General features: G+C 52.9%; 1 protein-coding gene across 1 annotated transcript; it reads left to right on the top strand.

Moving 5' to 3' along the window:
• The first annotated feature begins 273 nt into the window (after nucleotides 1-273).
• On the top strand, nucleotides 274-19842 carry PCID2 (PCI domain containing 2). The gene is made up of 14 exons (XM_088021917.1): nucleotides 274-459; nucleotides 4293-4382; nucleotides 5940-6013; nucleotides 7569-7636; nucleotides 8535-8574; nucleotides 10004-10058; nucleotides 12824-12927; nucleotides 15092-15167; nucleotides 15751-15892; nucleotides 17076-17176; nucleotides 18021-18094; nucleotides 18227-18352; nucleotides 18950-19073; nucleotides 19344-19842. Exons 1-14 carry the CDS (start codon nucleotides 424-426, stop codon nucleotides 19431-19433), a joined length of 1200 nt encoding a protein of 399 aa, XP_087878043.1. The 5' UTR covers nucleotides 274-423; the 3' UTR covers nucleotides 19434-19842.
• The last annotated feature ends 6540 nt before the right edge of the window (nucleotides 19843-26382 follow it).

The following is a 26382-nucleotide window of genomic DNA, read 5'->3' as shown; positions in this document are numbered from 1 at the left end:
GGCCTCGCGTCAGCGCCGCCCCGGCCGCCCAACCGCCGCCCCGCCGGCCCGGCCTGACCCCGACCCCGCCCCGGGCCGCCGCGCGGCCGCCGCGCTCCGTGTGGACCTTGCAACGGTCGAGGGCGGGCGGCGGGGCGCAAGCCCGGTCAGCCCCGGGCGAGCCCGAGCCCCCAGGCGGCACGAAGGAGGCGTCCTCGCCGAGGGACGGCGGCGAACAGTGGCGCAGACACCAGCCTTTCTCAGCCTGGGCGCGCCGCCATGCCGGCCCGGGGCGCACGCTCCGGCGGACTCTTTCCGTCCGGAACCAGCGTGCGGGGAAGGCCAGGCGGGGGGGCGCGCGGGCCGGGACGGACTGTGGGCCGGAAGTGAAGCGGCTGCGGCCGGGCGCGCAGGCCCCGCCCACTTCCGTCGGAGGGACCGGCTATGGCGCACATCACCATCAACCAGTACCTGCAGCAGGTAACGCGCGCAGTCAGTGGGCTCTGGAGCGGGAGCCCGGCGGCGCTGGCGAGAACGCGTGGGCCGGGGCGAATCGGTTCGCCCCCTGTGCCCGAGCTCTTGGCCGCCAGAAGGAGAGCGAGGACGGCTGAGCAGGCGCCCCGACGGTGTTGCCCCCGGACCCGGGGTGCGCCGATGGGCGTTGGCCTCGAGAGGGACGCGCGGAGGGGTCCGAGCGGACCTGGGAGGCCCGTCAGCCGCGCTCCGTGGCGGGGGCTCAGCCGCCGACTCGGGAAGGACGCTGGGAGGGGGTGGAGGCAGCAGGTGGTCCGGCTGCGAGCGCTAGTCCAGCCGTCCCGTGGGGCCCGTCCCGTGGGGCCCGCCTCGTGTGCGCTTCTGGCAGTTTATAGCCTTCGGGAGATGTGTCTCCACGGGAATCCTGTCCGTACAGCCTATAAACGCCAGAGCCATACTTCAAGCATGGGTGTTTACGGGTTCGAAACTGGCGTTCTTTCCACTAAACTATGCTAATTCCCACAACTAGAACCGTGCTGATCGGGAAAAGAGGGAGTGGATTTTTAAAATGTCTGGAGGAAGCATTCCATGGGTGATTAAGAATGTATGGTTGAGGGTCTGGGAGGAGAATGAGCCCCAGGTTTCTAGCCAGGGCAACAGATGAGCAGAGCAAATTTGGAGGGAAAGTTTACAGACTCCGTTTTGGACATGTTGAGTTGGGGGTGTGTGTTGACAACCAGGTAAAGATCTTTAGGAGGCAGTTTGGAGATAGTCTGGCATGACTGGTGATGAGGGAGCGGAAGGCCAGCTGAGGACAGGCAGAAGCTGACACCCCACACCCCCCCCATGGGATATACCTGACATTCCTCAGGCACTCCTGGCTGCCCTAAAGGAAAAACAAGTAGTTAATTTATAGAGATTATAATTCTGCAAGTCATGAGTCTCCGTCAGTTTACAAATGTCTTAGCAATTTATAAAAACAAAGCATTCCTATCAATAACCTAGCTTCCAGAAGGGAATGTAGATACCATTAAATGCCCTTATAATCTGCAGCGCATTGACAGATCCTTGAAGTGGGCAGAGTGTAATGTTTCTCCAGGAAGCCCCCAACTGTCTTCATGTTAATGCCTTGCTAGAGGGAAAAACAACCTTAACTTGACAATGGCAAGGCCTCCGGTATCCTGTGAGTCTTTTTTAACATAAAAAATCCTTTGGAACCTCCCTTTTCCTTACCCCCCCAACTCCCGAGTATATAATCAGCCACCCTTCACAACCCCAGCGCTTTCTGCCCACGTGTCCCGTCCCCATGCTTAACCACCTATTTGCACCAAAGACGTCTCAAGAATTCCTTCTTGGTCGTCGGCTCCGGACCTTACCCCACCAAACCTCACCTGTACTCTAAAACCCCATCGTTTGGTGTCCAAACGTGGGGCTTCCGAGTGTTTTCATCTGGACTCTGAGCCACGGGGCAAACTTGGTGGGTACTTTCTCTTCTCTTCCTTTACTCTCACTCCAGGGGCTTCAAGGAGTGTGGTCTTACTGGAACACTTTCGTGTTGATTGCCCAAGCTGCATTCTTCTAGCCTGGGGCTACTCTACGGGGAGGAGAAAGTCTGCTTTTTGGCTGGAAGTTAGTACCCTGGCTGGGATGGTAATAAGACCCAGAAACTTGATGCCCTCTCTTTATTCCTGTCCTTATACGAAGTTGTCTGTCTTGGGCTTGGGACAGCCACCTAAGTCACCAGGACGGCTGCCAATCTTAAGACTCCTGTGTCAGGTTCCCCCCCCCCCTTTTTTTTTTAAGATATTTATTTATTTGACAGAGAGACAGCGAGAGAGGGAACACAAGCAAGGCGAGTGGGAGAGGGAGAAGCAGGCTTCCCACTGAGCAGGGAGCCCGATGCGGGGCTCCGTCCCAGGACCTTGAGATTATGACCTGAGCCGAAGGCAGACACTCCACCAACTGAGCCACCCAGGTGCCCTTGTATTTTTAAGAAATTACGTGTTCTGGGGGCACCTGGCTGGCTCAGTTGGTGGAGTGTGCAACTCTTGATCTCGAGGTTGTGAGTTGAAGCCCCACGTTGGGTGTAGAGATGACTTAAAAAAAAAAATTACAAGTTCTAAGAGTAGATGAATTCCCCCCTCCCTGCAACCTCCATCTACCGCCTTAGAGCCAGGAGGTCACGAGGTGACCAGCAGTAGCCAGGAAAGAGAACTTTTTCCTGGGTGTGCCGAGAGCCAGCTGCACCTGATGAGGTCTGCAGTCTGGACCAGGCCCCAGGGACACCACGGGGATGTTGCCACGGGGCTCCCCTGGAGTCCCCCCACAGGGTCCACCAGGGGCTGCTTACATGGGAAGGCCACGGCGTACTAACAGCCACTAAAACAGGTGACCAGGTGGCTGTGGCCCTAGCGTCCCCTGAGCTGTGTATCAGTTCTTTGAGATTTGTCCATGGTCTGTTGTCTCTTTTCTTTGGTGCCTGCTGTGACAGTTTTGGTGGCCTTTATCAGCTTCCTTGAGGTAAGGGCACCGATGGGACCAGTACTTTCCTCACACAACCCTACACAAATATCTTTTCTTTCTTGTTGTAAGGTAGACCGTAGACATGGGATTGCTGGCTTCTGTGGTTTTATTGGGCAGTTGAGTGCCAGATTCTTGATCACGTCAGTTGTCTTAGGTGAGATGGTGTAAACTTTCCCAGCCGATGCCCTAAGGGGTACAAGAGTCCAGGAGCTGGATCCATTTTGCCTGGATGTAGGGTTACTGCACTGGGGGGAGAGCAGGTGCGTGCCCTCCCTCGCAGGCTGATCCAGCCACTTCTCACCTGCAATGTGGGGGAGCTCCAGTCGCTTTCTGTTGTTGGTCGTGGCTAGTCCAGCCTCCCCTGCCACGCTTACCGCTTCTGGGGGTGCATCTCGTGACTGGGAAGTGATGTGAGCGCCTGCCATGGGTGTGCGGTCTGCACCTTCTTCATGTCGTCCCTGGCTGGAGTCTCATGTGAGCATAAAATTGACAGAGCTAATCCCACTGTAGATGAATCATGCTGTGTGTGCAACTTTCTCTGTGTTTGTTTTCCTCTGCCCGTTCGGATTTCTAAGTGCTTGTTTGGTAAATAAAATCTTCAAACCTCATTTGGTTTTCTAGTTACAGAGGTCTGCCGCAGCACAGGCCCCCAGGACGGAAATCTGTAAAAGCCTCCTGAACGCCCAGCCTGCACCCCAAGGGCCCAGGGACAGGCACTTCTTCCTGTGCTCCCATGTCATACGCAGTTTTTCTTTTCCTTCCAGATTGAGTTAGGCACTTTCCTGTGACTTTGGGTTTGTCTTTTTGTTTTGTTTGGGGTTTTGCATGTGTGTGTTTGTTTTTGCTTAACAGTAAGCACATTGTGGACACCAGCACATCATCACCGCTGGATCGATCTACTTCCTGCTCGTGGCACCATCTGTTTAGCTTTGCCGTTCCCTGTTTCAGTTGATGTGCAGGTTGAGTGGAATGTGGCTTTTAAGCTCTTTTTTTCCCCATAAGCTTTATAAGTGAATTCTCAAGTGTCTGAACGACTGAGTAAAACTAAAATAACGTGCCTTCCTTAATCACCACTGGCTTACCCTGCTTGTTTGCTGTTTCTGACAGTATATCACCTGTTTCTTTGCCGCCGAAAGATCTCATTTTGAAACGTTCCTCTTGTTTGCTGCTGCCGAGAGCCCGGCGTGTTCTGTCGTTGTTGTGGCTCCTCCAGAATCAGGAGGATGGATTTTCAAGGCGTACGACATGTTGTTTAGGTTCTGTGAGGACAAAACGGTTTGTTTTCTATTCAGCTTATCTCTTTTCAAATGTTTCAGGTCTATGAAGCCATCGACAGCAGAGATGGGGCATCCTGTGCAGAGCTGGTGTCTTTCAAGCATCCTCACGTCGCCAACCCACGGCTCCAGGTGGGTGAAGGAGCCGTACCCACAGGTGCTCCCTAAGGAGAAGCTGAGAGTTTGAGTCAGATGGAAACTAATATTTCTGCTCTTTTGAAAATTTTTGAAAATTTTAACATTCATTTACTGTATGTCTGTAATTGCAGTTCATTTATTGAGCACGGTGTGTTTGATTCCAGGCTGAGGTGTGCGTCTTATGCTCTGTAATAACTCCCAAGTGACCCTCTGAGCCCCAGAGACATGCACTGTGGAGCAAGGTCGTCTAAGGTCATCCAGCAGACAGGCAGTGGGCTAGGCTGTGCCCAGGCTGGTCTGTCCCCAAAGCCCACAGACGTGTCCTGTTATAAGTAAAGCTTAGTGGGGCTGGGCCGTGTCTGCTCATTCCTGTGCTGTCCGTGCCACGGACGCGTAGCTGGCTAGGTCAACGGAGATCTATAGCCTGCAAAGGCAGGGGTGTTTACCATCTGGCCTTTTATGGAAAGCATTTGCCAAACCCTGCTTTAAACTATAAGTGTCCTTGATTTAGCAGATAAATGATACGCAAGGCCTGTCTTCTATAGGAAGTATTCTTGGCATTTGGGGAAGTCCCATTTGCTCATTGGTTCCCTTTGTGATATTGGAATATGGTCCTGTTGGGGCAGTGTTTCTTTTGAAAGAAATAGGAGCTCTGTATATTGGAGACCATACTGGGCAGTGTACAGGCTGCACCTCAGACCAAATAAACCAGTTAGTGGAGTAGAAGCAGGCTCTTTTTAAAATTTAGGGTTCCTTGGGTGGCTGTCCTGTGTGACAGTGTTGAAAACCATTGCTCTAAGAGGCTCGCTGGCCAGACACTCCTCAGCTGGTGGCATGTGCCTGCCATTGTACCACTGCGGGTGGCTCTGTCCTCCCTCTGTGATCCAAGGCCAATCCCCATTGACCTTCTGAGGTGGCGTTCCATTCGCGGGTGGCCATTGTCTTAGTTATTTCACCAGGGATGGCGGATGGGGATTTTCCTGCTGCTGCCCTTTTCCTTCCCACACTTACACACATGGATATGCGTACATATTAGTGCATCAGGGACTCACAGACTTCTCTAATTCTCGGTTCTGTGTGACCCCTGTGGCTCTCTTATGGTCTAAAATTTGGCCATGGAGAGGGAAGAGGGCATTGGAAATAAATGTCAGCTAGCCTAGCCCAGGACATAGAGCAGGTGGCTCTGTCACCAGGAGGTGAGGAGGGGGATTCCTAACGTGGCGTCACCTCTCACGCCGCGTTCCTTACGGAGCACACAGGAGCTGCTTCATAAACACTTCTTCACTGACTGGCTGCTGAATACTAAGGTCCACACAAAAGTGCCCTGAGTATTCTTTGGACTGCGGTAGGCAGAGCAGGTGTGTTTGGTGCCCCGTCACCCTATCCCCGGCCACGACACATATGTGTGAGATCACAAGTGCCAGGTGCCCACCCTTCCCCCTAACTGTAAAGTGTGTATTCTTTTGAAAGAGGTTCGTCTCAGTCTCTTTCTGCACATTGCATTCTTTTGCTGCCTTTTAATTTTATTTTTGTCATTTTCCTCTTATTTAGATGGCCTCCCCGGAAGAGAAGTGTCAGCAGGTTTTGGAACCCCCTTACGACGAAATGTTTGCTGCTCATTTAAGGTAACCCCCTGGGGAGGAAGAAAAATAAAGCAAATCTGGAAATTGCTGAATCGACTAGGGATTTTATTTAACATCATCTTAGGCTCGAGAGGCGCCTGGGTGGCGCATTCATTTGAGCCTCTGACTCTTGGTTTTGGCTCAGGTCATGAGATGGAGCCCCAAGGCAGGCTCTGCCCTCAGTGGGGAGTCTGCCCCTCCCCCCACTCACATGCATACACTCTTTCTTTCTCTCTAAAATAAATAAATATAAATAAATAAAATCTTTTAAACAACACATCATCTTAGACTTGAAACGATGGATAATTTGCTTTGAAAAGAAAAGTGCATTTGTTTTTTGGAGGGTTTTTCGGTACTTTTTTAATTTAAATTCAATTTAATTAACATATACTGTATTATTAGTTTTCAGAGGTAGAGTTCATTGATTCCTCAGTTGCATATAACACCCAGTGCTCCTTACCTCACAGGCCCTCCTTCATGCCCGTTTCCCAGGTACCCCATCCCCCCCACCTCCCCTCCAGCAACCCTCAGTCTGTTTCCTGTGATTAAGAGCCTCTTACAGTTTACCTCCCTCTCTGACATCTTGTTTTAAGAAAAGCACATTTGTAATTTCAATTTGTTAAAGCCTATGAAAATTTTGTGAAGCTTAAAATCGTTTAAATTTTTTTTAAAGATCTTATTTATTTATTTGATAGCACAAGCAGTGGGGGGGGGCAGAGGGAGAAGCAGGCTTCCCACAGAGCAGGGTGGCGGCGGGGGTGAGGCTTGGGGCTTGGGATCATGACCTGAGCTGAAGGCTGACGCTCAACCGACTGAGCCGCCCAGACGCCCCTGAAATACTTTGAATTTTTAATAAACGTTTTTTCATTTGAAAGATCACGTATGCTTTTAAAAGTTACGGTGAACTGTGGTACAGGCCCTCCTCACGTTGGCTACGTAGCAGTTGTGTGTTGAGCGGGCACACGGCTCACCACTGCCTTCTGTTTCCGTGGAAATAGGCCCGTGCTTCACCTCTTCACCTTGCCGGCAACGGGGCTAGAGCTGCAGAGAGCACATGAAAGACTTGCTCTTCAGGGACGTCTCATGTCTGCTGTTTTCCCTGTTGGAGGGCGGGGCCGGGCAAAGCTGGATGTCCCGAAGCACGAGGCATTGACTCGCCCTCCTGCCTGTGCCCCTCCCGGGCTTCCTTCTCTGCAGAAGTCGGGGTGCCACTGGTCTCCTGGTAGTGTGAGGCTCCCTGCCATCTCCTTTCCGTAGGTGCAGCGGGAGGGCCGTGGTCGGCCGTGACCAGTGCCTGGCACCGAGAACCTGCTGCAAGTAGGGTCTCCTCCTGGGGCCAGAGAGCAGTGTCCCAGAGAGGCATGTGGGTTTCCTCTCCCCCCAGCCTGTTTCAATTCAGAGTCACCCGTGTGTTTCTTGTTCTCCTTCTAGTTCCTGTAGCCTTAGCAGGATAAACAGCGCGCTCGGGCGTTCTGGATGGAAGTGAGGGGTGGGGCATGTGGGGCTCGATTGCAGGTCCTGCTGCCTGTGTCCTCAGCCTGTGATGTTTCCCTCACAGATGCACTTACGCGGTGGGGAACCACGACTTCATCGAGGCGTACAAATGCCAGACTGTCATCGTCCAATATCTTTGTCGTTTGTGTAATGGTTTAAGATCTGGAGACATCAGGCCACTTTCCTTCATACTTTTAATTAGAAAGGAATTGAAACTAAACTTTAGGAAGAGAAACTCATTTAGCTATTTCATTCAGGTGCTTAAATGTATCCTGGGCCTTAAGACTGTCGTCCAGTTACCCGTTCAATGAGGAAGAACATGGGTGACGGTTAAGTGTTTTACTTAATTCTATTGTGAGTGGTGGTATTTCCTTTAAAGCATTAAGTGTAGCTACAGGGACTAGTTAGTCCCTTTGGCAAAATATGAGAACGCGCCAGATTCCAGGCATAGACGGACAAGAGTGGACTCCACATGTCGTCACTGAAGTGTGGTCACTGAGACCTTCAGCCAGCCAGTGTCTGATTTAAGTCATCTAAGTGCTATGTCCTAGCTGAGGCCTCCGTCAGTGAGTGTTCTAGTATTTATGTGTAACTCTGGATTTTTAGTTGGCTTATTTTTTTAACGTTCTTGTTTAAGTATACAAAGGAGAAAGTTGGCTACTAACTAGTTTAGTCTCCCTTGAATTTAAGAATTCTGTAATCAAGGAAATAAACTTTATACTACAGATTCTAAAGCCTATTACATACGTGATTATCTGGGTTCAGAAAAACCAAATAAAATGTTTGAAGTTCCCAGTTAAGAAAATCTTACAATAGTCTCTTACTTTGGAGAATGTATGTGTAAAGCAAACATGTTTACTGTACTAATACCTAATGATATTCAGATATTTGTAACTTTTACGTTTTTCCTTCCAGAACTTGCCCCTATGATATATAATCTTCTAAACCTAAAATTCAGAATCCTCATAATTCTTCTTATCACTTGTAGCATTGCCTTAGATTTTGTATGTTGTTCCTTAATATAGTACATCATTCCTGCGTGCATTTCAAGCCCACAAAGAAGAAAACTGGTAAGTATGAACAGAAATAACTGGAAACTGGCAAATGGCAGGGTTTAGTTTTTGGGTTTTTTTTTTTTTTTAGCAGAAGCTTTCTTTTTTTATTTTTTTTATATTTTATTTATTTATTCATGAGAGACAGAGGGAGAGAGAGAGGGGGAGAGAGAGAGAGAGAAGCAGGGGAGAAGCAGGCTCCCAAGGAGCAGGGAGCCCGATGTGGGACTCGATCCCAGGACCCCGGGATCATGACCTGAGCCGAAGGCAGACGCTTAACCATCTGAGCCACCCAGGCGCCCTTAGCAGAAGCTTTTTAAAACTTTAAGTAAATATGTGTTGTGTTTTCTATGTGGATATTTAACGTCATGTGTCGACATAGAATATTATCAACGCGGATACTGGGGTTTTAATGATCAGTGTAAACTTTAAGTGGCGGACCAGCCAGATTGTTTGCAGTATGTTCACATGAATATAAAGCCTTGTTTTTATTTCAGACCTTCCATACCCCAAAATGTTTGTCAATTGTCAATGCTGAACTGACTTTTGATTTTAACTTGGATAAAAGGGCAGATCAGCTGCAGTTCACGTGGAGTGACTAGAGTGAATACGTGGTAATTGGGTTATTTTAAGTTCCTTGACAAAGTGATTCTTATTTTATGATTTATTAACTGTAGGTAAATACTGAAATTTTATGTTTTCTAAAATAACTGAAGGCTTGGGCGCCTGGGTGGCTCAGTTGGTTAAGCGACTGCCTTCGGCTCAGGTCATGATCCTGGAGTCCCGGGATCGAGTCCCGCATCGGGCTCCCTGCTCAGCAGGGAGTCTGCTTCTCCCTCTGACCCTCTTCCCTCTCGTGCTCTCTATCTCTCATTCTCTCTCTCAAATAAATAAAATCTTTAAAAAAAAAACTTAAAAAAAAATAAAATAACTGAAGGCTTGCAAATACATTTTGCTAAAAAAACAAAGTCAAATAGCTTCTTTAAGTGAAGATTTGTCTTATACATAAAAGCATTTCCACCAGCTAAATTAAAAAAAAAATCCTTTTATGACATTTTGTCTATTACTTTTTCTGGGTCCTGTTAGAAGTTCTTACTAAACCACATCTTGCTTTAATGGAGCTGCTTGGAGAGTGGTTGAAGGGAAGGAGAAGGTCCTGAATAGCGTGAGGAGGTGCCGTCTGGGGCTGAGGACCCTGGACGCACCAGGATCTGGGCTTCTGGGGAGGGTCTGGGGCAGTGGGTGAGGAACACTTCAGTATCTGTGCTGGTCAGGAAGCCCCGGCGCCGCAGCCTGCCCTGCCCTGACGGGGGATGAGGAAGGCGGCAGGAGCCTCCGGGTTCCTGGAGGGGTGGTGGCCCCCGTGGATGGAGGTAGCTCTGGGTATCGGGAACAGAATCTTGGACCTCATGGCCTCTTCCAACGTACTTGCTTTTCTGCCCTGCAGGGCTCTGCCTGTTATGTATGCTGTAGCACTTGACCTTCGGATATTTGCCAATAACGTAAGTTTAGTTCTTGTCACTGTTCTTTTAAAACTCAAACTCAGTTTCTATCTTTTGCTTAATTTCATGTCATTCTTCCAAAAGTTTTGAGGGTTAGGATGTAGGTTAGCATGTACCTGATGTAGAGAGCGAAAGGGCAGGAGGTAGTTGGACTAACTGGGTTGGTGGGTTTTCATGCCCCAACGTGGGTGTAGAGGGAGTTTTTGTGTGCGTGTTAACCAGTTATGGCAGGTGGCAAATTTTTTTAAGGGGGCGAGGCAGTAACACGAGCAGTTCTGCGTTCTCTACTGTTAAGATGTGGCTGTCCCCTGTCTTGAAGAATCCCACCCTAATGTAGATGCAGGCAGCAGCTAGGGGTCTCTCTCTGGTGTGAGGAGGTAGGTTTGCCCTTTGGGGTCAGCATAAGGCAGTTTTGTAGCAGCAGTTTTGAACTAACACACCTTTATGGTTTTAAAAATTATAACTTCCCATTCTGAACAAGATGGAGTAGGTACAGTTTTCCTTTCCATCCTGCTGAGAATTCTGAAGCCAGCATGGCTTGCAGACCAGCAAGTGGTGGGTCTCCTGCATTTGCTTCTTGCTTCCTGTCCTGGACTGGGTCCCAGAGGAGCCTCAGATACAGGAAGGCCGACAGGCAGAGATGAGGAGGCCCCAAGGAGAGCAGGAGGGAGGTTCTGGACAGACTTCTTCAGCAATCCCTGCCACAGTCCCCCAAACTGTGCCAGTCCCCAGCCCTTCAGCAAAGCCCTCGGGGAGTCGGACCCAGACAAGCCGGCGGCAGCTCCCCACCAGCATAGCATCTGCTGCTAATGCAAGATAAACAGGATCCACGTGACCTCATACCCCAAATATCACTTAACGGGGAATCTCAGCCTGTGAAGAGACGATCCACAAACACCGGATGTTGGAATTCCCTGACTTGCTCGCACCCCGGCCATCCTAAATAAGTCTCAGGGAAAGTCACGAACATGCTTGAAACAAACGAAAACATAGATGGTCTCAGCAAAGAAATAGAAGATGTAAAGAAGAACTGATGGAAATTTCTAGAACCGAAAAATATAACTTAAATGCAAATTAGGCTCCAAAGAGCTTTGTTTATATATCTATTTGTATTTACCGTATTAAAATTTTTTAACTGGGATTTAAAAAAATTCATCTAAAATAACAAGCCTTTTATGTGGTCACGTAAGTGACATTTTAAGTGAAAAATAACTGTATTTTCCAGATGAACAAGATGTGCTGAGAAGAGTGCTGGATTTTTACATTTTAATCTTAGAGAAGCCACCTGACCCCGTGTCCTTCTGCAGGCACGGTGTTGCTGCTTGAATATATGAAGAGGGTCTGGCCTCACACAGGTGTAGATGGAAAGGAGAGGAGTATTTTAATAGCCTTTCAAATAATTGTGGGTACTCTTTTTCCTGTATAGCAAAAAGCTCCAAGAGGTAGCTGTTAAGGGTTAGTTACGGTGTGTCCTCCGAAGCTTAGCATTGAGCATTTTTGCTGTTGTATTGGAATCCGCTGGTGTATCCTGGTCTCTGGATGGACTGTGTGCTCTCGTGTGATCTTGTCGCATCAGACGTTGATCATTTGGAAAGTTTTGGTTCACCGAGTTACAGAGGGATTCCAAATGTGGACGTGTTTCATTGTTTAAAAAAAAAAAACCCAAACCAAAAAAACTCCCATTTGTTAATGTCTCCAGTGACCTTACCTGAAAAGTTTTGGAGTAATGAAATGCTGCCACTTTCATGGTGGTTGATAACAAGTTACCCAAAATTCTGATTTTTTTTTTCTTTTTTTTGAAAGCACAGATGTCATTGGCCACAAATACTGTCAGGTGTTTGCTTGGAGTTGATGGGTTGTGTTTCACTTTCGAGCAAACGGTCCTTCAGATACCCTCGCCTGGACCGTCTTGCTCGTCTGTTAGTCGCTGGTCCTGCACACTAGCTGGCAACTCCAGCAGCTTCCCAAGTGCTTTTCCTGGAGAAAACCATACTGTCATTTCATTACAAAGAATGTTAAAATATTTGTATATTCAAGAGCCAAGACTTAGGATTTACTGTGTCGTCAGGGACAGTTTGAAGTGAACTTGGTGTTAGTGGTTGACTGCAGGACTGCGTGGGGTGATGTTAGGGACATAGTGTTGCCGCTTCAGTTTGGTGTTGCTGGAGAGGCCCCCACGTTTTCACCTACCAGAGTGCTCGCATTGTCATTGCAAATGACAGTACAGTAAAGGGACAAATAATGGCTGTTGGTGTTGTCGCGAAAATAGTTTTGACTGCATGGATCACGTGCATGTGTTTTGAAGGCTCCCAGGGGTTCGTAGACCGTACTTTGAGAACCTGTGTTAGGGGGTGTGAGCGGGAGCCAACAGGTCCCAGGAACAAGGGGAGATTCAAACCTGGTGATGACTTTGGTGTCTGTCGGAAGTGTGTGTTTTGGGATTTTGACTGGCTGTAGGCTGTAGGGGGCAGAGCGTGAGCCCGTAAGGAAAGGCTTCTGGGGGGCACAGGACTCCGTGCCCCAGACCCAGAGAACAGGCTGACTTACTAGTTTGAATTGGTGGAAGAGAGCTGATTTGTGTAAGAGTCAGGTTACGCTATTGATTTCTCAATTTTTAACAACGGTAACATCAATTAGAAGATCACCAGAGCCACTTGGGACTCTGACCCTCAGCTGTAGCCATTTTTGGTCCTAGCAGCAGCGGTGGTTTCTTTTTCACTCAGGAATCGAGAGGAAATTAAACGGGACTGTTTGTGTTCTATCAGGCAGACCAGCAGTTGGTAAAGAAAGGGAAGAGCAAAGTCGGGGACATGCTGGAAAAAGCAGCTGAGCTGCTGATGAGCTGCTTCCGCGTCTGCGCCAGTGACACGTGAGTACGGCTGTGGAGGCGGGCGTGCCGGTGGGTGACGCTTGTGTTCCTCCCGCCTGCGTGCGGACCCCATGGTCGTCGTCCCGATTTGCTTAGCTAGTCTGCTGCTGGGTCCAGGAAGTGAGAGAGAGAGAAGGTGGTGTGTGACGTTTGCCTGGCACGGTGTTTCTGCAGCACTTTCCTCTTGCCCCTGGGTCCGTTCTGCACCTGGTCTGAGCCCTGTCCGCGGGAACGCGCCCAGCTGCTGGTGCTGAGTGCAGGTGTGCGGACGCTCGATTCTCCAGCCGTCTTTACTTTGTCTTCCTTCCTGTGCGCTAGGTGGAGAATTCTAGGTAGACCGCTTTTTCTGCTAGCGCTCTGGCCGCACCGCCTCCTCACTGTGTCTCCCGCCGTGTGACTCCATGCTCCCCTTTGTTAGGGTTCGTCCAGCTTCTTGGATCTCTGCACCGATGTGTTCTGTTAGAGCCTTCCGAGGGTGATTGCTACGTCCTTCCTCCCGCTCCCTTTTGTCCGCGTTCTGTCTCCTTTGAGACGCCAGGCTCACATATGTTAGATGTGTGTCCTGCCACGGACACGGGTGCCCTGCGTTCCCCTCTTGAGCCGTACGTGTTTATTGTGGGGTAACTGGCTTTCTTGATGTGACACCCAAACACAGTAACCTAAGAAAAAGTAGATAAACCAGACTTCATCAAAATTAAAAACTGTGTGTTCCAAATGATGCCATCCAACAAGTGAAAAACAACCATAGAATGGGGAAAATGTTGGCAAATAATGTAGCTGACAGTAACCTGTATCCAGAATGTGTGAAGATAAGTAATCTGATTTATGTGGGCAAAGGCCCCGGATAGACATTTCTACAAAGAAGATAGACAAACGGCCAGTAAACCCACAAACAGATGCTCAACATTCTTAAGCAAGGAAGCGCAAATAAAAACCACAGCAGGCCTCACTTCACACCCAGCAGCGTGCCAAGCGTGCAGGGGGCTGCAGTGGGCTGGGCCTCAGAGAGACCCCTCAGGGGTTGCTTCCTGAGTGTCTCCAGAAGAGACCGGTCACCGGTGTTAGAATGTTTGGTTTGTTTTCTACCCTCGGAGGCAGACAGTGTTAATCATCCCCGTGTTGATTGGAGGTCACGGCGCCAGTGAGCGACAAGAGTCCTAGAGGGGCCGGCCGCTATCATGGAACAGGACTTTGTTTTTAAACGCTGACCGCGGTTCTACACTGAATATTCGTATATGGAAGGGATCTTAGGGATGGTCTTGGGGAGGGTTTCTTTGTCCCCGGCTTGTGAGCAGCCTGTGGTTCCATACTGGCGTGTTTATTTCATATGCTTTGATCCCATGCCCTGGGATTTTGAGTGTGCAGGCGGCCTGCCGCTGGCCCCCCTCTCCGGTGCCCTGTCTGTGGGCGTGCAAGCTGCCCCTGAGAAGAACCACTGCAGGGTGCAGATACGTGGCAGGCTCCACTGTGCATTGTGTTGCAGCATTGTGTCGTGAAGATCCTCGAGCATCTGACCGTGTGGACAGAATTGCACAGGGAACACCTGTAGACTCACCACGTGCACCGTTGGCGTTTACTGTACATGCCGCATGCTGTCCAGCCACGTGTCTTTCCTTCTGTGCATCTAGCAGTTTTCTTTCTTCTAAAGGTTATGCGTCCATCAGAGACTTCCCTAAATGCCACACTTCTCCTTTGTAGTTGGAGGTAACGTTTACTGGCAGTGATTCACACGGATATTGACTGTATTTTGACGTGTGTGTGTGCGTGTGTGACCCAACCCTTCCTGAGGCCGCGGACATTGTCATCACGCTGTCCCCTTCCCAGGCGGACCCTCACCACGGTTCCAGTCTCCCATTGGTGACCGCGTGCGCTGCGTCTTGCTCCACGTTGTCGTGTGTTTCCGAGTTCGTCTTGTCCTCCGGATGAGCGAGCACACGTCCTGTTGAAAATAACAGATGGGTTGCCGATGAGGCAGTCGGCGGCGGCCCACGTGCATAGTGGTGTCGTCTGTTGTAGCTGGTAGTTCAGCCTCTGCTTGGGCTGCTTATTCCATGGGCATGGCTTGAGCTGTGGGGTTTTATCTCGAGGTATTAATTTTGTTTAGGTGTGTGTGTGTGATTTATAAACATTGACGTGTAACTTAAAAAGAATTGTTTTCCTGTAGTCGGGCCGGCATCGAGGACTCTAAGAAGTGGGGGATGCTGTTCCTGGTGAACCAGCTATTCAAGATTTACTTTAAGGTGTGATTCCATGTGGGCGCCTTAAATACTCTGTGGGCCTTTCCGTTCTCCCTGACTCCCTGAATGCCGTCTCCGTGCCAGCCTCCCTGGCATCGCCGGGAGGTGATCCTCACCTGGCCGTATCCAGTCGAGTCTGTTGAGCACCTGCTAGGTGCAGGGACTGTCCTGTTTCAGCCTCCACCCCACGAGGGGAGCCCTGCATCTCCCGGGGAAAGCAAGGCGCCAGTGCCCTGAGCGGGTGGGATTTAATGTGAGGGGTATGACCCCAGGCCTTCCACCCGCTGCTGTAACAATTAGCTACGGAGTAGGTGGTGGGTGGATGGGTCAGGAGGTCCTTCCTGCTGCACGAGGTTGTCCAGGTGAGGGGCGGCCCTGCGGGGCACCAGCAGCTGGTGCCTGGCCCCTCTGGGTGTCATCTGCACCACGCGGCATGTGTTTTAGTGTTTCTTACTAACACTTATTAATCAGTTTTGATGATGTAATTGGCATTGTAATTCCCAGAGGAGGCAAGTACTTAGTAAAGTGGAAGCTTTTGTTTGTCCTGCTTGTTTTGTTGAATAATACTTGGAACGGGTTGTTCCAGATCAACAAGCTGCACCTGTGCAAGCCCCTCATCAGAGCCATCGACAGCTCGAACCTGAAAGATGACTACAGCACTGCCCAGAGGGTGACATTCAGGTACTACGTCGGGCGCAAGGCCATGTTCGACAGCGACTTCAAGCAAGGTTGGTTGTTAATCTTTATTTCCCGTGTTTTAAAAGACACGATCCTGAGCAACGTCCGAGAACGCTCACTGCCTCTTAGTAGCACGTAAGGTGGCAAGCGGGGGGGACCCCTATCCTGCGTGTGCACATTTGTTTGTTGATGCTGGCGCCTTTCTCGTGGGAGCGATTCAGCACCACTGTTCTTCTCTGGCATGTGCCTTCGTGGCGGCCCAGGGTCCGGGACAGGGAGCCCAGGCAGCCCCCGGCTCGGCCGCCGGTGTCTATGTTAGACACCCCAGGGGCTGCCAGAGTGGAGGGCCGCTGCGCGGCGTGGTGCTCGGGCCCTGCTCATGCAGGCAGTGCTCTCCAGAAACCACGGTGCAGGGATTGTCTGTGCTGACTTCTCAAGGACACAAAGCCAGGTTTTTTTCTTTTCAACTTTAAGATTAGCTGACACGCGGTTTTTCCTTACGGTCTCCTGGGCCGTACTGGGACCAGACTTTGTAAGCCCGCATCCTTAGCAGCTGTGTGCACGCGAGGCACCGGGCCTGGAACGGCTTCGCTTACCCTGTGTTCCTGGCCGGGGATTCTCCGACAGCGGAAGTGACCGCGCTGCGGAGGGGGTGCCCTGGTTTCTCTTCGATGGGCTTGTGCAGACCAACCTCATTTTCTTTCACAGAAGTTTTAATAGACCCACGGCTTTTGAACAAGGGCTGTCCTCGGTGGTTCTCCCGGCTTTTTTTTTTTTCCTTAGAATAGAAAGCCCAAGAATAGAAGCTTTTTTTTTTTTTTTAAAGATTTTATTTATTTTACAGAGAGAGACACAGTGAGAGAGAGAACACAAACGGGGAGTGGGAGAGAGAGAAGCAGGCTTCCCGTGGAGCAGGGAGCCCGATGTGGGGCTTGGTCCCAGGACCCTGGGATCATGACCCGAGCCGAAGGCAGACGCTTAATGACTGAGCCACCCAGGCGCCCCAAGAATAGAAGCTTTTAATTTATATTCTTTTGAAGTTTCTCAAGTTTGGTGTTGATAATGTTTTTCCTCCAGACTCATTTGAATACAGCAATACAGCGAGAAAGGATTGATTACTATTAGTGGTAGGAATTGATGGTTCCTGAGACAGCAGCGTTTCACGGGATGCAGTGGTGGGATGCGGTGCGGACGGGGGCCACTGAGTGCATGTGGTGTGACTTGTATCTACAGCGGAGGAGTACCTGTCCTTTGCCTTTGAGCACTGCCACCGCTCAAGTCAGAAGAACAAAAGGATGATTCTCATATATTTGCTTCCGGTAAAAATGCTGCTGGTAAGTGATTCTACTCCGCTCTTCGAGGTCTCGGTGCTCATTGAAGAGGTTGATACAGTTTTAAAAATGTAGCAGGTGTTGTGTAGCTACATAGAGCCGCCTGTGAACACACCCCAGAAATGGATAGGGGAGGGTAAGCTGCTTGGTGTGTGGCCTGAACCATTTATCTCCACGGCTGACACTTTCTCTTAAAAGTATCTGCCTCAGAAGTTCAACGTATGCAAGATAAAATAAATGTATATTACTTCTGTTGCTCCTAAAAACGTAATTTAATAGAAACAGATTAAGCGAGAAAGAAAAACGTTGTGCCAGCCTCTCTTTAGGTAGGTATCTTATTTAGTCACCCAAAGTTAATTTGATACTTGAAATGACAATTAGCAAGTTAATTGACTAAAACTTCCTCAAAGTGATAGAGCTTCCTTTCCTCCCACTTAAAATTTTTAAAAAATTATCAGAGCAGTACACACGGTTCAAACTTGAATAGCTCAGGGTAGCTTGTAAGGGAAAAGCAACAAGTCGTGCCTTTATCCCCGCGTCTGAGCCCGCTTCCCAGAAACAACCAGTTGTAAATGGCTCAGCCGATTCTTCTGGAAGGCGTTTCCGAGTTTCCAGCCCTTACACCGGCCTGTCTTCCGCCATGTCTTCCCCCTTGGATATGAGCCGTGAGGGGCCAGGCCGGGTGCCCCTGGGGCTCTGGCTGCCAGACCCGCATTGGTTTGTCAGCTGCTTCTGAAGAAATAGGTTGCAGGTTTTTAAGATGTGACTTCCTGATAGGGATTTTATCACAGGTAATTCTGTTAACAAAGAAAGGCTCTTACTCTGGGAAATGGGCAATCTGTCTCAGGGTCACATGCCGACCATCGAGCTGTTGAGGAAGTATCATCTCATGCAGTTTGCCGAAGTGACCAAAGCCGTCAGGTATCGTGTCCTTTTCCATTGGGGGCTTTCAGACGCAGAATTCATCATCAGAAGTCTCACACGTGTTGTGCGAGGGCTGGTCCTGGGCTTTGGTTTTCCTGACTGTGTGTGCACATTTCTCCCCACACCCAGTGAGGGCAACCTTCTGCTCTTGAACGAGGCCTTGACGAAGCACGAGACCTTCTTTATTCGCTGTGGCATTTTCCTTATCCTTGAAAAACTGAAGATCATCACCTACAGGAATCTTTTCAAGAAAGTGTGAGCTAAGTGTTTTCTTTTTAGTAAGTTTAAGTTCTCAGTGTGACTCAGCCCCCGCACTGTGAAGGGCGATGATCCCCTGAGACGGGGTGTGCGCCCTTGTGGACGAGGCCCCAGCACTGCCCTGAGCTTGTGCGGGTGCAGTCAGACCTCCAGGCCCGCCCACGGCCGCCAGCTCCGTGCACCCCAGCACCACGCGGGCACGCCTCAGTCAGGTGTCCCGCGTTCTGTCCCGCAAATGGGACGGGTGCTGTGTCCTTTATTCATAACCGACTAAGCCAGCCCTGCCACTCCTGTTTGTCAGAAAGTTGAATTCTGCATCCGTCCCTTTTCCCAGCTGTGGGTAGTCTGTCCAGAATAGTGAGGGCCATGCGTCCTCGAATCCATAGGGTGTGGTTCGTGGTAAGGGGTGTCCTGATCACAGAGACGTCAGAATGTGGGATCACGTGCTTCTTGGACTCTGAGATGAATACGGGGAGATGGAGACACACCTGTGCTCGGGTCCTGTTTTCCCTCCTGACTCGGGATGCCTTTTCGGCCTTTGGAGTGCTTGAGTCCCGTCAGTAACCCGCGTGGCCCTGTGCTTGCCCCTCCCAGGTATCTGCTGCTCAGAACACACCAGTTGTCTCTAGATGCCTTCCTGGTCGCCTTGAAGTTCATGCAGGTGGAAGACGTGGACATCGATGAGGTCCAGTGCATCCTGGCCAACCTGATCTACATGGTGAGACGCCCCCCAGCCGGCCGGGTCTGGAGCCAGAGGCTCTCATGTAGTGGCTGGAAAGCCGTTGGTGTTTGTTAGAACTCCTGTTATCCCGGGAAGTGACCAGGCTTTGAGGGGCCGTGGGTGGGCGGACATCGTCTGTATGTCCCTGTTTGCGCAGCGTCTCTGCATTTCTCCGTTGTGTTTGGAGCAGACCGCTGACACCCAGGGCTGAGGAGGGGTGAGCCAGCCGACAGGCTTGTTGTGACCCCGGCCGTCTCTCTCCCCCAGGGTCACATCAAAGGCTACATATCACATCAGCATCAGAAGTTAGTTGTTAGCAAGCAGAACCCATTCCCCCCACTGTCAACAGTGTGTTGACTGTGCGCACGCCCCGAGGACAGGACAGCCGTGTCTCCTCTAGCTTTTGTCTGCATGGATGGACTCGGTCCTGTGTCAAAAGACGGTATTGTCTGCAGCCAGACTCGGGCTCGTTTGCCAGCGCACACGACTCCTGGAAACCTCTGTGGTCGCTCACAAGTAACATCCGCCATGCGGACAGCTGGAGCTCCCTCTTGAGAAAACGGGCACGTTCGTTCCCATTGGAGCTGGGAAAGCGTCCGTGGGGGGTTCCGGCTCACTGTTCATAAAAGCGTCTTCCTTAATTTTTATAACTTTTTCTGTAAAACATTCTGAATTTTTACAGGTGGTATATTCTTTATTTTATCTTAACATTTTCATTTGTTAAATTAGAACACTGTACACCATTAAAATGCTTGGTTAACTAAAAGGCTTCTTTTTATTAAATGAATTTACTTTGATAATTTTCCACATTTTACAGCCTGCCGTTTTCAGAGTGTGCACATTTCCTCTGTTTATGCAACACTTAACTAAAGAAGAAAGCGACCTGGGCTGTTGTGGCTTTATCTCTGCAGCCTCCTCATACCCGGGAGCCACTTCTGCGGTTGCGCAGAGAAGCTGCCCTTGAGGACGTGGGTTCCTGCTCCACGCTGCCCGACAGGCCACCCCCGGGCATGCTGGCAGGAGGCCCGCAACCTGTTTGCTGGCGCACCTGCATGAGCTCAGGGCTTGGGGGAGGTGACACCAGCTGGCCTGCAGGGCTGGTGACCACTGGAGGCGCGTTGGCACTGGGCTCGGGCTCCCAGTTCCAGTGCAGGTGGGCCTCACCAGCGGTTGCTCCCGCCTCCTCACAGCCTGGAGCAGGTTCCAAGAACAAGTGTCCCAAAGGGCCCAGCCAGCCTCCCACATCACACTCTGTCACCTGCTGTAGGCACGTCCACATTCCAGCTGAGGGACGTATGTGCCCTGGAGTGCGTGTGCGGAGCGTGTGCGGCGGATTTATGATCGCCAGGTTCTTGACCTCAGGACAGTGTGGCCTCCGGGCGGGCACAGGATCACCGTGCGCTGGGGCTCCCTCGGGGGCTGGGACCCTGCCATCCCATTCTCCGGGGCACCATTCTCTCATGACGGGCGTGAGGAAGGGTGAGCTTGTGCTGCTTCCCAGGGTTGCCCTGCAGCCTAGTGTAGACCTGCGTGCTCCTTCGAGCCGTGAGTAGTGACCCCGAGAGTCCGGGGTTGGCTGGTACTGCCACGGAGGAAACAGACTTCGGGTTTGGTGCCTTTGTTTGGACTCAGCCTGTGTGCACAGTGGCGCCCTTCACGTTCGTGGGCACAGAGCATTCGCGCCTGCGGTTGGTCCACGTGCAGCCAGGGGAGCAGGTCTTGGCTCTGCCCAGCGGGAGGCGGTCTGGCCCTTGTGAAAGTCCCCTTTTCTCGAGTTGTGCCTGCCTGGTCTCTAGAACCCTTCCAGTAAGTTCTGTGGGGAGAGGGGGGCAGGGCTCTGGTTTACTGGTGCCCTGGGTCACAGCTGCAGGCCACACCGGCGGCATGTGAGGCCTCTACTCAGCAAAGCCAGGCTCGAGTGGGAACAGTGCCGTGGCGCTCGCCACGTGAGCACCGTGCGCCCCGTTCGCCGGTGTCTGCAGCACAGCTGTTGGAAGCCGTGCCTTCTGACCTTACAGTAGTTTGAAAACCATGCAGCCCCGCTGCCCAGACTTAAATTCACTCCCTTTCTCTCACCCTCCCCTGTCGCCTGCATCCATGAGCCGGGTCTTTTCGGGGAAATGGGCCGGCACGTGTGCGGATTGGCCCCAGAATGTTTCATTCTGGGGTTAGGTATCAGAAATGGAGAACGTTCGTGGTGTGTTTAAGAATCGTAACACTCAGGGCCCCCGCTGGCTCAGTTGGTGGAGCGAGTGCCTCCTGATCTAGGGGTTGTGAGTTCGAGCCCCACAGAGAGTGCAGAGATTGCTTAAGTAAGTAAGTTTAAAGAAAAAAAAAATCATAACATTTAAACTCTCTGTATTTCACTCAAAAGAATATTTCAATCAACACTTCTAATCCTTAAACGAGTCCTCCCTCCCGCAGGCCGTGGCGGTGCGTCTGTGCGAAAAGTGGCCGTGGCCCCTGGCCGTGCACCTGTGCGTAGAGCCGGTCCTCGCTCGTCCGGGAACGGCTGTGCCGGTTCCTTAAGGAAGAGTTAGCGGGCACTCAGATGTACGCGGCCCTTGCACCCACTTGCTCTCGCTGGGGCCTGTGTGGTGCGCTCCGAGGGCAGGACGGTCTGGGGCCGACCGCGCTTCCGTGTCTGCTCGTGTGAGCCACGTGTCCACAAAGACGGTGGACGGTGACTGCGGGTCTGCGCTCTCCAGCTTGGTCTCAGTCCTCCTTGGGAGAAGCTGCTATTCCTCCCTTTAGAGACAGAGGTAACCGTGAGGCTGACGGCCCACCGAGGGCCTGCGGGCAGCTTCCGGAGCAGAGCGGACCGCCACAGCCGTGAACCGGGGGCTCCTGGACCCGGTGGGATTTGGCACCGGGCGCAGCCTGTGGGAGGCCCACTGCCTCCTGACCTCTCGTGCTCCTGAGCCTTCCTCTACAGCACCTCCAGCCCGTATTCCCCTCGGTCTAGTGGCCTGCAGTCCCCCGCCTCCATGCCCTGGGTGGCTGTGGCGTGGCCATGGGGGTTTGGAGAAGCAGCCCCGCTGAACAGGAGCTTCCCCGCTGTCCTTGGCTCTGCAGGCGGAGGACGGTTTGCGCTCTGCCCCAGAGCTATCAGGGAAGTGGCCCGTTTGGCTAAGACCTTGGGCGCGCAGGGAGGCGTGGTGGGACGGGAAGCTAGAGGCTGGCAGGTACTTGCTGAGCCCCCTCCGTGCGCCAGAGTCTGGCCGGGTGCTGGGGGTTGAGCAGGAAGCCGGGCCTGGAGGGCCGGCCGTGTGGGGCCAGGACCTCACCAGTCATTCCGCACAACGAACCAGCCTTCCAGGCAGAGTGCAAGTCAGGGAGCCGCAGAGAAGCCATCTGTCAGACACCAGGAGAACCAGGTGCCACGGCGGCCAGGCCAGCGTGAAGCCGCTTTCCCACCGAGCTGTGAAGGCTGGATCTGCGTCAGCTCAGGAGCCGGAAGGGTGGGACGTGGGAGCATTGCAGACGGAGGTAAAGGACGGCAGGGGGCAGCCTTGCAGTTTCTGGTCCTGGACCGGGGGGGGGGGGGGGGGGGGGGGGGATGCAGGGGGGCAGCGCGGCTCCAGGACAGGAGCTGGAAATCAGGGTGTAGACAGAAGGGCCAGGTCGCAGCTCCTGGAAAGCTGCTTAAAAGATGACTGTGTGGCCCTTGGCTGTTTCTTTGTCCCTCCCTCCATCCTGCTGCCTGGGACACAGGTGTGATGGCTAGAGCTCTAAGTGCCATTTTGGGGTATGAGGATAAGGGCCACTTGATGGAAGACTGAGCATTGATGGCTGCGGTCATGCTCACCTTTCTTTCGTTTTATTTTTTTTTTTAAAGATTTTATTTATTTGAGAGAATGAGATAGAGAGAGCATGAGACGGGGGAGGGTCCGAGGGAGAAGCAGACCCCCCGCTGAGCAGGGAGCCTGACGCGGGACTCGATCCCAGGACCCCGGGATCATGGCCTGAGCCGAAGGCAGTCGCTCCACCGACTGAGCCACCCCGGCGCCCCTCTTTCGTTTTATTCTTTTGCTCCTCCTGTTTCTTGTTGTGCCAGCCACGTGACGCATTTACCAAAAGTGATATACAATGTTTGTCCACGTTCCACTTTACTGAGGGCATTTCTGGCTGCCCCCCCTGATCCACAGCCCTGCCAGAACTGCAGTCCCACGGACCCCCTTTGGTGGAAGGCCCTGTGACTGTTCCGTGTTGTGGAAGATTGTGTACCGTGCCGCAAACGGTCTGATGTCACGCGTGGGTCTCTTACAAACCACGCTGTCACTGGCACGACATGGTGAAGGTTCTGACCGCTGGAGGCACAGGACCCGCTTGGTGTTCCCCAGTCCTGCTACTTGCTGTGTGGAAGGTGCGCTTAACGGGGCCGTGCGGGAGAGACCGGCGCGTGCCCCAGGGGTCAGAAGAGCGTTCCAGCACCACATTTAAAGCATCAACAGAAGGAGGGGCGCCTGGGGGGCTCAGTCGGTTAAGCGGCTGCCTTCGGCTCAGGTCATGATCCTGGAGTCCTGGGATCGAGTCCCGCATCGGGCTCCCCGCTCAGTGGGGAGTCTGTTCTCCCTCTGACCCTCCCTCCTCTCGTGCTCTCTCTCTCTCATTCTTGCTCTCAAATAAATAAATAATCTTTAAAAAGACAAAAACAAAAATATCAGGAAGAGGTTAAAATAATTTTAATAATGTACTCATCTAACACAATAGACCCAAAATAGTATCATTTCAACATGCAGTTTGAAGATTATAAATTCGGGTTTATGTTCTTATTTCAGTGTGTGCAGGAGGGAGAGCGGGGCTGAGGGGCTGGTGTGCAGAGCAAGCTGGGTGGTGGCGGTTGTTGGGACAGGCTGTCAGCCCGCTGCTGGCTGGGCCCTGCGCGCCCATGGCCCTCTGGGCGTCGCTCCAGGAGGACCCGCATTGCGTCACTAATGAGAGAGACGGGAGGGCCCGTGCAGGCAAGCTCGGGTCCATCTCACGCTGGAGAAATCCCCACCTGCCCCCATGGCCGCAGGAAAGGCCGAGTCCTCGGAGCAAAGTCTCCCCCAGGGCTCGGACGGTCAGGACAAGGAGGCCCAGGAGCAGCACCACGTGGCCGGCCCCGCCACCGCCAAGGACGCGCCTGCAAACACAGGCGTGAGGACGTGGGGCTGCTGAGAACGGCCACCGGCCCTACAACAGGGCACAGACGGGGACTTCATTGGATCGATTCAGTGTCTTCACACCTCTTTGCCTCCCTGTCTTCCTGTCCGAGGCAAAGAGCTGAGGCCAGAGTGCCGGAGCCGGCAGGCCTCCCCGGAGTGAGGTCCCAGGAAACGGGCGGCGGTGCCCTGCCTGCAGCCCCCTGTGACAAGGCTCAGGCTGCCACATTGGCGGCTCTGGGCAGGGGATGCAGGCTGAGCCGACAGTCATCCGGAGCTCACCCGCCAGGAGGGCAGGGGGTCCCGACAACGACAAGCCCCACTGCTGGAAGGAGAGCGGATAAGGGGCAGCGTGATGGGGCCCCATCAGGGCGAGAAACCCGCGCCCGGCGAGCAGAGTCTGTAGGGGCTCGGGCCGACCCCGCGGGCACAGAGGGCCGACCCCGTGGGCGGCGGCTGCCTGGAGCCCAGCGTGGAAGCCAGAGTGGCCGGAGGGATGCCCGAGGCAGCTCAGCAAGCGTTTCTGTAAAGGGACCTAGTGGACTACAGCCTGGGGCCTTGCGCCACGTGACCATTGGACCCAGGTGGCATTTTGTAAGAACCAAGTGCGTCCTCCAACCCGAGAATCGCTCTCAACACCGCGGGGGGACCTCGCAGCCCATTCTGGGTCCAGCCACACGATCCCCACGCATGACGACTCCCAGGGTGATCTGCTCCAGAGAAAGCCACCTGTCCTGTCTGTGATGAAAAAGTCATTTCTGAGACTCTGAACATCCTACCTCTTGAGGACGTTCCCACCGGGGTTTGGTGTCCTCGGTGACCGGCCTCGACCAGCGATTCCTGTGGTGGCCCTAGCTGTGGGGCTGCCCCTGCACGGAGCCCCAGCCCACCGCCCTCCCCATGAGGCAGCTCCATCCCGCCACCGAACTCTGGCCTGGCCTGTGGAAGCCCCTCTGTGTTTGGGGGTGACTGTGACCCTTCACATTCAGTGGGCTCATTGGGATCGTCTTGCGACCTCTGCCTCTGTCTCAGGAGCAACGCTCACGCCCTGCCTTCACCCCTGTGGCTCCCAGGCCCCACCCCAGCCGCCACTGCCCGTGTCCCCGAGGGACCAGCCTGGTGGAGTGCCGTGTGCTCGAGGCTGTCCCCAGGCAGACAGCACCCCTCACGGGAGGTGAGTGGTGCGGGGCACGGGGGCGAGCAGGTGCACCCCATCGTGCCCCACCACCTCCTCCAGAACGTCAATGAACTGAGTCTACTTCTGGATGAGGGGATAAGTCGACCCGGGGAGGCAACGGGGCTCCCCTCGCTCTGTTCTGCCTCGGTCTCCCCCTCCGATGCACCCGGCAGCCCGGTCGCTGATCGGCGGCCAGCAGTGAGAGATGGGAGCCGTGGCAGTGAAGGCAGCTCTCGCCGGTGGGTCTTCCGCGAGTTCTCTGGGCCCCACACCACCTTCGACCTCCTGACCCGTGCAGGGCGTGCCGCCGCGCAGGGAACAGAGGACCGCGGTCTGTGCCGCCGGGGCCCCTCTCTGGGAGGGCCTCTGACCCACGTGGCCCTCGGCTTTCTCTGCTTTCCTCAGCCCAGCTCTGGGAAACTGTGTCGCCATTCACAAAGATTTTCCTAACCTTGCAATATCTACTGTTTACAAAACACTCTGCCCAGCTTGTGACATTTGGGGGCGTCTTCATACTGGAACTTTGAAACTTTGCTTAGTGAAGTTACGCAAAACACAAACTGTGCAGGGCCATTTGGAAAACGCCCCGGCGGGTCTGGTCTGAGGTGACCCATTGTGTTTTCTAAAGCACTTTGCTTCTCATGGCCACTTAGTTGGGGGCCTGGAGCGCTGCGGACGGTGACGGGAAGGGCTTGCCGCGCCCCTCCCACAGCCCCACCCGGGCAACATGCACGCGCGGGGTCACTGAGGGGCCGCGTCCACACTGATTTAACGCTGGGGACTGGGGCAGCCAGCCCTGGGGGCGCAGGAGCTGCTCAGGGGGCGGCGGTGGCCCCGGCTGATTCCAGCATGAAGCCAGAAGAGAGAAGCAGCTAAGTCCACGCAAAAGTGTCCCTGCCCCTGAGAGGCTGTCGGAGAGCCTGCCCGTGAGGACGCGCTCCCACCCTGTCTCAGTGCTGGGACCCCTGCCCCACCCGATCCC

Source organism: Eumetopias jubatus, unplaced genomic scaffold (assembly GCF_037043125.1).
Source record: "Eumetopias jubatus isolate StellerSeaLion01/CBP00866 unplaced genomic scaffold, mEumJub1_p1.0 scaffold_3, whole genome shotgun sequence".
Lineage (NCBI taxonomy): Eukaryota > Metazoa > Chordata > Mammalia > Carnivora > Otariidae > Eumetopias > Eumetopias jubatus.
The sequence above is the reverse complement of the archived record's forward strand: the minus strand, read 5'-3'. Positions and strand labels throughout refer to the sequence as shown.